This window comes from Pelobates fuscus, chromosome 2, assembly GCF_036172605.1.
Source record: "Pelobates fuscus isolate aPelFus1 chromosome 2, aPelFus1.pri, whole genome shotgun sequence".
NCBI lineage: Eukaryota > Metazoa > Chordata > Amphibia > Anura > Pelobatidae > Pelobates > Pelobates fuscus.
The window spans coordinates 33,660,662-33,671,016 of record NC_086318.1 but is presented as its reverse complement, the minus strand read 5'-3'; the positions used below and the strand labels follow the sequence as shown (position 1 = coordinate 33,671,016).

Here is a 10,355-nt window from a genome sequence, read left to right as displayed (position 1 = left end):
AAAAAAAAAAAAAATTGACAGTGGAGATGTTAATGAATGTTTACTGATTAAACTGGAACAATTAGATAACAGTAAAAATAGAACAAAAACAGTAAAGAAACTTAAAGAAACTGTCACCTAAACAGTGAAAAGATAGCGTATTAATGAAAAAAACAACAACAAAAAAAAATATATATATATATATAAAAAATATGTGTCCTGATGAAAGCTCCGATCGGGAGCTGAAACGTTGACAGTTTGGGATTCATACAATAAATTGGATGAAGAAAGCCTAGAGTGCTGGTATTTTTTTGATTTATATATATATTTTTTTTTTTTTTTAAACTGTTATCTATTCTTGTCCCTGTACCACTTGTCAGAGTACACTTTGTATAATTGCTAAGTCAGAGATAATTATGGAAATTATAGTAAACAAGTAGCCATAACATCATTTGTGACAGCTTTTGATTGAAAATTTGGAAGATTGCAACGCTCTGTAAAGTAGTGGGGGCATTGTAATCCAACAACTACTAAAATGAGAAGTGTGTAAGTAGCTCAAGGAAAATAAAAATGCTGATATATACGTTACTGCCAGGGATCATTAGCAAAGTTTATATTTTACATTATAGCAGGCCATGTACCTATGATTCACACATCGCTGCTTTAGGCAAATCTTCTTATGGGAAATGCATACCTCTGGGCTGTTTTGGGTAAGATGAGGGCTGTAACCGTTAATGATTACAGCCCTGAAGAATGCATTTTAAATACTTTCTTGGTTTAAACAGTGATGTGCCCCAACGGAAACAGGAAACTAGCTCTAAAACAGGCTGTAGAGGCGACATTGCTTAAAGTACTACAGAAGGAGGGAGAGGCAGGGACAAAGCCAGAGGGCTTAGAACAAAAGACAAAAGGAGACACACACGCTAGAGGGGAAAATCGCACTGGCTTCAACTACACATACAATCAGCAAACAGACAACATGAACACTACAACACACCAGCAACACTACGCATCAACTACCCCCAAATAAGAGAAAAGGGGAAAAGAAGCTCCAGCAACTCACTCACAGGGATGGGGTATTCAAGGAGATGAACGCAAGTTCGGAGGCGGTTATTTTGGGAGAAACGGCATAGTTTTGATGAAAGTTAATGTTATGGTTTCAGTTAATACTACCCATTATATCTTGGCAAAGATGCGCACACCAGGAATCGATGGACTCCCAAAAACAAGGTGAAAAACGGAGGCGGAAACGGCTATATACACAAAAATGCGAACATCAACTGGCTGTCATAACTACTATATGCAAAATATTGTACAATGTGAGCACCGCTCAGATAACCTATGTATGTAATTATACATGTCACAATAAAAGCTTTAATAACTAAACAGTGATGTGGTCTCTCTAACAAAGCCGCGCTGTGATATTGAAAAAAAAAAAAGGGGTCACATTTAGCGCAGTGAGTTGTGTTGACTGAAATAAGAATCAATGAGGAAATTGCCAATTTTAGGTAAAAACAGCAATGGTGGAGAATCTTTCAGATTCAGCTACTTTGGCAAACAATTTGCAGTTCTCTGGCCAATTCTTCAAAAATCCTGGTTTGGCAAATAGAATTAATATCATTTTTTTCTTTATTACCAAGTGGATTTGCAGTTCTGTTTCCTTACAGATTAAAATGGTTTGCTAATTTTTGTTTGCTCTTTTGTATTTTACATAATTTTGGAAACCTAAAATTTAAGTGCCTTGAGGTGCCAGGAAAGCAATTTGGATTTTAACAACCCCCCATCTCTATTAATCAGCCTGGGTGTTGCTATCATACAAATGTCAGGGGGCCTGTGAGAGTCTGGTGGCTTTGCAATGCATCTCTCTCACCTCTGTCCTTCCAACAGGGTTATTCACTAAACACATTTTGAGAACTAAATCCGAATGACAAAACGGAGGTTAAAACGGTGTCTAAGTTGGATAATTTATCCACATCAACTATTTTTTAGCTCTATTTAGATTTATTTTGTGAAAATTCAGAGTATAGTGAATAACTCTGAAAGAGTTAAACAGAATGCATACGAGAGGAAACGGTTTATTTCTGTTAATACAGTGGAAAATGTAACCCATGACTGTTCGTCCCATTCCAGCCTCGGAAATCATACCGGCTAAAAATAAAATGCTGAATCCGAAAATAAGGGATGATGGTGTGTTGTGGATCTGCAGGCTGATGGCAGTCACCCCGTTGCTAGTGACAAGATTTTGTGCTTTCTTCCCTCCACCTACACAGGATCCCAAACATCCTGCCATTAATTAGCAAACAGTTCCAGCTAGTAAACAAGGATAAACGAGCGAGGGGGCTAAAAAATGAGACATACAGTCAAGTCATATAGTCACAACAAAACCATCCCACTCACTGCAGCACAGACACTCACTTCCTTCTCCTCCCTTTTTATTGAAGGAAGAAAGATAGGCTGACTGTAACCCACTCTTTTCCTTTACTCCGACAACATCCGTGTTATTAACAGGCCAAAAAAGGCATCCCGGTCCTGCGGTAGGCACTCTGTGAATAGAAAACAGAAAATCTGGAATTAATTATCACATCAGCGATTTAACACAATGCTGAGAAGGCAGAGTAAGCTCAGCCTATCTATCATCCTTACTGTTTGACCAGTAACATCTTACTGCGTAAGTCAGGAGCACACAAAGCTTACATTCCCAGCCCGAAGGCTGGCAAAGCATTATGAGAGTTCTACTTCCACAACGGCTGGACATCTAACTTTTGGCAGAACACTATCAAACAATGAGCTGCTTGTTGTCAGTGGATTACAACTCGCAAGAAATACTGTTGGCCACATGTGTTTGACTGGCAATATTTGTGGGAGTTGTGATTCACTAGCAGCTGGAAGTCTGGTATTTGAATTATAGTTGGGGTATGACATATTTTATGGTTTGCATAAGTCAAATTGCAAATGTATATTATTTATGTATTTATAAAATATTTTACCAGGATGGATACATTGACATTACTCTCGTTATATATATATATATACATACACACACATATATAAATTTAACACATAACAGGCAATAAATATATTCAACCATGACAGGTGCCATAGATCTCTTCAAAGATTTTAGATTGAATGAAGATTTGACTGTGTCCCTGAGGTTATTCCATAATTGCGGTGCTCTGTAGGAAAAGGAGGATCGAGCCACTTTATTTTTGTATTGCGGTATCCTAGATATCATGGTGGTACTGGATCGGAGGTTATAGGAGGTGGGAACAGCTGGGGAGAGCATTCTACTCATGTAGGGTGGGAGCTTCCTAGAAATGATCTTATGCACAAGGCTGGAAAGATGAAGAGAGAGTCGGGATTCCAGTGACAACCAGTTTAGCTCTTTTAGCATGTCACAGTGGTGGGTAAAGTAATTACATTCTAGTACAAAGCGGCAGAACGAATTATATATTCAATATATCATTTTTTTTTTTGTAAATACATAGTTTAACACAGATCTGCACACACCAGTCATGTCATGAGACTTATGTTTTTTCTACAGAAATCTCAAATTTGCACTGATGTTCTACTGCAAGGAATTCTGGGTGGGCATATGCAAATTGATTCAGCAAAGAATCATCCTTTTGCCTAATTATTCAATTTTAACCCCTTAAGGACGGTGGGCGTTCTATTTTATAATAAATAAGCATTTATATATATATATATATATGTGTGTGTGTTACATCAAATTAAAGCCCTTTCTGTCCTTTAAAAATACAATATATAATATGTGTTGGTGCAATAAATTAGTAAAATGCAAATTGCAGTTGAACGCAAACAGCAAAAAATGAAAGAAATGCCATTGTCATTAAGTGAAAGACAAGCTTCTGAAGCTCTGTCCTTAAGGGGTTAAGGGGTTAAACATGGATTCTTTTTATTTATATACAAGGTCTTATTTTTTTGCTATTGGTGCAGGTTACACTCTGCAGCTATGTTGTCTGCAGGATGCAAGCAATCAAGCCCAGACAGGCCATTGGGCAAACTACGTGGGGTGCAATGTGTCGTTGGCCAAATGGAAAGATCAGAGGATTCCCTTAACTCGTCTTGTTAATCAAAGAAATATATAAACCAATGGCTGCCGTTTCCTCATCTTGCTCCTGCACCTGTTTGGAGGAAAACATTGTGGTCAACAAAAGATAAGGGCTTGTGGGAGCGGATTGGCCAAGCTGGGCCTACTCAAGTCAGTCCTTTCCAAGCCTTACTGTCCAATAGCTTTTTTGGTGTCTTAGACTGGTCTAGCACACTAGCCAGAAAGCGTAAAGCAGAGTCCCAGAATGTGCACATGAATATTTCACTTAAAGGGAGACTCCAGATCCCTAAAGCACTTCAGCCTGTTGCAATGATTTATGTGTTTAGAGATTGGCCTTTTTTTCATTTTACAAAAAGTGAAGATTTTAACAGAAATTGGCACTTTATTAATTGGACCTTGATACACCCCACGGCTGTCAATAAGACTACTGATCATGTTACTTCCTGGTTTGTTTGCTCAGTAGAGTTAAACTCAAGAGGCAGCAATTACCCAGAGCACGTGCCTGTCAAATAATTCTCATTGAGCTGCATTGGGAAGTCTATGATTGGACAGCGACAGAAAGTCTGAGTGGGGCTAGAAGGGGAGGGCTTACAAAGACTTCAGACAAGATAAATGCAGCTTTTGCAAACTGTTTTTAGCTGTACCCCCAATGAAAATAATGCGTAATTAAAAACATGCATGTTTTCATTGCAGGTGTATCTATTAAACATTGATTTATTTATATTTTCTTTGGGAAGTGGACTGTCCCTTTAACAGCCCTAGAGAAGAAAGAAAAAAAAAAACATCCTCACTACACATTTGATGGCACCTTTGCTAAACCATATATTAACAGGATTTTATTCATTAAAATGAGAATTGCTTAGAGTTCAAAGACATTTTCAGATTTAAGACCATTAAAACTTAAATAATGTTGGTCTTTCACTTGGAATTCTCACCAATTCCTACTTTATAGAATAACACTAAGTGTCTGGATGTGCTTAAAGCGGGCATCATAGGCATAGGTCGCAGGCACTAACTGTGGAGATACCAGTTACTACGAATGTGTAGCAAATGCAAAAGCAAGCACATTACTTTAACCCCTATTCTAAGTGGCTCTAAACGCCGCAGGGCATAATAGTACGCCCTCCGTATTTTTACTTACCCAGTCGCCGGTGATCCCACACCGGCGATCGCGGTTGGGGAGACTCCCAGGGAGTATTATTTTTCCTCAGATAGTAGCCCAGTTGCGTTCGGGTTGTCAAGACAACGGATAGCAGGAAATCCGAGGCTGTGATGAATCTTGAGCCCTGACGGCACCAGTACACGGGGGATTATCCAATGAGGTAATGCGCCCATGGTTGCCTGAGAAGCGTAGTGTGCCTGACCAACCGGAGTCCCTGCAGCTTCCGATCACGTATTTGTACCCGGAAGTAAACGAACATGCAACCTGAACGTATCGGGCGGGAACGGGGAATATGCATCAGCTGTAAAAGTACTTACCTTAATTTTAGCTCCCTATATAAGTCTTCTCATGTTTTAAATGTTGTTAATGTCCTGATGAAAGCTCTGTAATAGAGCTAAAACGTCGATCTAATTCTCTGGAATTAAAGAAATCTTCATTTGGAAAACCTAGGAATGCCGGTATTTTTTCTGTTTTTATGTTAAGCTACCAGAGCACCAGGTATTGGATGGATTGTGGGAGTGCAAGAGCTTTTTGTACTTATATTATATACATAAATATATACGTATATATCACTATGTATATACCTATATATAAATAAAAATGTAAAAAAAAAAAATATATATATATATATATATATATATACACATACGTATATATATATATATATATATATATATACACAAATATATATATACATATATTAATTCTACATATATATTTATGTAATATTTTTACATAATTAGGTATCTTAATTAGCGGGACCTGCCTGACAACCCATGCCGAAAGTATAGGGAATTTAATTTGCTAGCACTATAGTTAACCCTATAACTTTCCAAGACACCATAAAACCTGTACATGGGGGGTACTGTTTTACTCGGGAGACTTCGCTGAACACAAATATTAGTGTTTCAAAACAGTAAAATGTATTACAACGATGATATCGCCCGTAAAAGTGAAATTGTTTTGCATTTTTCACGCACAAACAGCACTTACACGGACAATATTATTGCTGTGATACTTTTTACTGTTTTGAAACACAAATATTTGTGTTCAGCGAAGTCTCCCGAGTACAACAGTACCCCTCATGAACAGGTTTTATGGTGTTTTCAAAAGTTACAGCGTCAAATATAAGGCTTGTGTTTAATTTTTTTCACATTGAAATTCGCCAGATTGGTCACGTTGCCTTTGAGACCCTATGGTAGCCCAAGAATGAAAATTACCCCTATGATGGCATACCATTTGCAATAGTAGACAACCCAAGGTATTGCAAATGGGGTATGCCCAGTCTTTTTTAGTAGCCACTTAGTCACAAACACTGGCCAAAATTGGCGATTTTTGCATTTTTCACACACAAACAAATACTAACGCTAACTTTGGCCAGTGTTTGTGACCAAATGGCTACTAAAAAAGACTGGACATACCCCATTTGCAATACCTTGGGTTGTCTACTATTGTAAATGGTATGCCATTATGGGTGTAAATTTAATTACTGGGCAACGTAACCAATGTGGCGAATTTTAATTTCAAATGTAACGTGCTATATTTGACCCTGTAACTTCCAAAAACACCATAAAACCTGTACATAGGGGGTACTGTTTTACACGTGAGATTTTGCTGAATACAAATATGTGTATTTTATTGCAGTAAAAGCAAACAGTATTATGACATTGACAGTTAAAATGTCATGTAGAACTAAAAAAATAACATTTCTTATTTTCTCCCATTTTTTTATATTAAATTATGTTTCATAGCTAAATATTTGATACTAAATGATAGCCCTGTTTCCCCTGAATAAAATTATATATAATAAGGGTGGGTGCATTTAATATGAAAGAGGTGAATTACGGTTGGACAGACATATAGCGCAAATGCCAGGTTTTGTTTACGTTTTGTTTACAACGTGTACATTTGGCTCAGTCCTTAACCCCTTCAGGACCGGCCTGTTTTTGCGATGTTTGTACGTTAAGGACCAGAGCAGTTTTAACACTTTTGTGGTGTTTGTGTTTAGCTGTAATTTTCCGCTCTCTCATTTACGGTTCCCATACAAGTTATATATTGTTTTTTTCACGACAAGAAGGGCTTTCTTTACATACCAGTATATATATTATGTCATATATTGTATTTAAAAAAAATAATAAAATATGGTGAAAAATAAAAAAAAACACATGTTTTTGGACTTTTACTTGAAAAATCTTTTACTTATCTACAAAAGCTAATGAAAAAAACTGCTAAATAGATTAAAAATTTTGTCCCGAGTTTAAAAACACCCAGTGTTTACATGCTTTATTGCTTTTTTTTGCAAGTTATAGGCCTATAAATACAAGTAGGAAATTGCTGTTTCAATATATATATATTTTAAATGTATCAATAGTGACATTGTTACACCGTTATCTGTCATAAATCCCCGAAACACACCTAACATGTACATATTTTTTAAAGTAGACAACCCAGGGTATTCAAAATGGGGTATGTCCAGTTTTTTTTAGTAGCCACCTAGTCACAAACACTGGCCAAAGTTAGCATTTATATTTGTTTGTGTGTTAAAAATGCAAAAAACGCTAACTTTGGCCGGTGTTTGTGACTAAGTGGCTACTAAAAAAAGCTGAACATACCCCATTTGCAATACCTTGGGTTGTCTTCTTTCGCAAATGGTATGCCATCATGGGGCTAATTCTCATTCCTTGGCTACCATACGCTCTCAAAGGCAACCTAACCAATCTGACAAATTTCAATAAAAAAAAAAAAAGTAAAATCAAGCCTTATATTTGACCCTGTAACTTTCACAAACACTATAAAACCTCTACATGTGGGGTACTGTTATACTCAGGAGACTTCGCTGAACACAAATATTAGTGTATCAGAACAGTAAAATATATCACAGCAATAATATCCTCAGTGAAAGAGCTGTTTGTGTGTGAAAAATGCAAAAAACTTCACTTTCACTGACAATATCATCGCTGTGATATGTTTTACTGTTTTGAAACACTAATATTTGTGTTCAGCGAAGTCTCCCGAGTAAAACAGTACCCCCATGTACAGGATTTAGGGTGTCATAGAAAGTTACAGGGTTAAACACAGTGCTAGCAAATTAAATTATCTGGACTTTGGGCCTGGGTTGGCAGGCAGGTCCCTCAAATTGCAATCATTAAAATTACTTAATTAGGTAAAAATATTACATAAATATGCACGTAGAATTTTAATATATATACATATTTATATATTTGACGTCTACGTGTATATTTATGAAATTATTTATGTAATTATGTATGTGGACATATGTATATTTCGTATTATTTTTATTTATTTATTTATACATAGATATATATATCATTACATTCTAAGTATATTTTGATATAAATATATATATATCAATATCAAAATACTGTTAGAATAAAACTGAATATATATATATAATTTTTTTTTAATTATTAAAAATTATTTTTATTTTTTGTTATTTATTTTTATTAACATATTATTTGTATTTTATAATAATATATATATACCATATATATAGTTATTATATATATTGTATATATTCGTGTGTAATTTAAATATAAGTGTATTTTTATAATTATATACGTATATATAAATATAAAAATACACTTAGTGTGACATTATATATATGATATATATACATATATTATATATAGATATATATGATATAATACATGTATATATAGCATATATATACACATATTATTTTTTTTTTTTTACACAGATTTTTTTTTTACACTTTATTTTGGATTTTTCACTTGCAGGGAGACTGCCTGTCAGCACAGACAGTCCCCCTGCAGGCAGACACATGGACACCTATTGCGGTCATGTGATCGAGTGATCACATGGCCGTGGGGTCCTGATCTGCCGAGGGGGGACTGCCTGGGCAGACAGGCAACCCCCCTGGACCGGGTGGAGCACTGATCGCCGCCGTGGGACCGACGGCGATCAGGTAAGTAGCCCAAAACCGTTATGACGGTTCAGGACCGTCAGCGGTCCAAACGCACGTTTTACCGCTGACGGTCCTGAACCGTCAGCGGTCGTTAAGGGGTTAAGGGGTTAAGCTATATTCTTTTTGAAAAATATAGTTATTCGTATATTAGCACACTTATTATGACAAATTTAAAATGGGCAAAGAGGGACATTTTCATTTTAGGGGGTGTGACCAGGGGCAGGTCTGCTCTGAAACGTTTTAGGTGACTTACTGATAATTAATCCAACTAAAATGTAATTTAGAAAAAAAACAAAACAATGTATCTTATTTATACAGACTGATTTCTAAACACATTTATTGTAGTTTAACCCCTTCAGGACGGAGTCAATAGTACACGTTCTGATCAAAACAAAACGTAAACAAAAACTGGAATTTGCGCTATATGTCTGTTCAACCGTAATTCACCGCTGTCACATTAAGTGCACCCACACTTATATATCAGGAAACAGGGCTTTCATTTCATATCAAATATTTATATATGAAACATAATTTATTATGAATAAAATAAAAAGAACTGTGAGAAATGTAATTTTTTTTGTAAAAAAATTGTAGTTCCACCTCACATTTTAGCTGTAAATGTCATAATACTGTTAGTTTTTACTGCAAAAAAATGCACATATTTGTAATCAGCGATGTCTCACGAGTACAACAGTACCCCCCATTAACAGGTTTTATGGTGTTTTGGAAAGTTACAGGGTCAAATATAGAACATTCAATTTTCAAATTGAAATTTGCCAGATTAGTAATGTTACCTTTGAGACGGTGTGGTAGCTCAGGAATGAGAATTACCCCATAATGGAATACCATTTCAAAAAGTAGACAACCCAAGGTATTGAAAGGGGGGTATGTTTAGCCTTTTTTAGTAGCCACTTAGTCACAAACACTGGCCAAAGTTAGCGTTCATATTTGTTTTTGTGTAAAAAAAAAAAGCAAAAAACTAATGTTTGGCCAATGTTTGTGACTAAGTGGCTACTAAGAAAGACTGGACATACACCACTTGCAATACCTCGGGTTGTCTACTTTTGCAAATGGTATGCCATCATGGGGGTAATTCTCATTCCTGGGCTACCATAGGCTCTCAAAGGCAACATAACCAATCTGGCAAATTCCAATGTCAAAAAAATGAAATGCAAGCCTTATATGTGACTCTAACTTTC

General features: G+C 36.1%; 1 protein-coding gene across 2 annotated transcripts in view; it reads right to left on the bottom strand.

Moving 5' to 3' along the window:
- Nucleotides 1-315: 315 nt before the first annotated feature.
- The window catches only part of SUPT3H (SPT3 homolog, SAGA and STAGA complex component), a 437,882-nt gene continuing 427,842 nt past the window's right edge, over nt 316-10,355 (bottom strand). For both annotated transcript variants that reach the window (XM_063440842.1, XM_063440843.1), the window contains one exon: nt 316-2,522. In XM_063440842.1, coding sequence (XP_063296912.1) covers nt 2,481-2,522 — 42 coding nt within the window. In that variant the 3' untranslated portion in view covers nt 316-2,480. The remainder of the gene's footprint in view (nt 2,523-10,355) is intronic.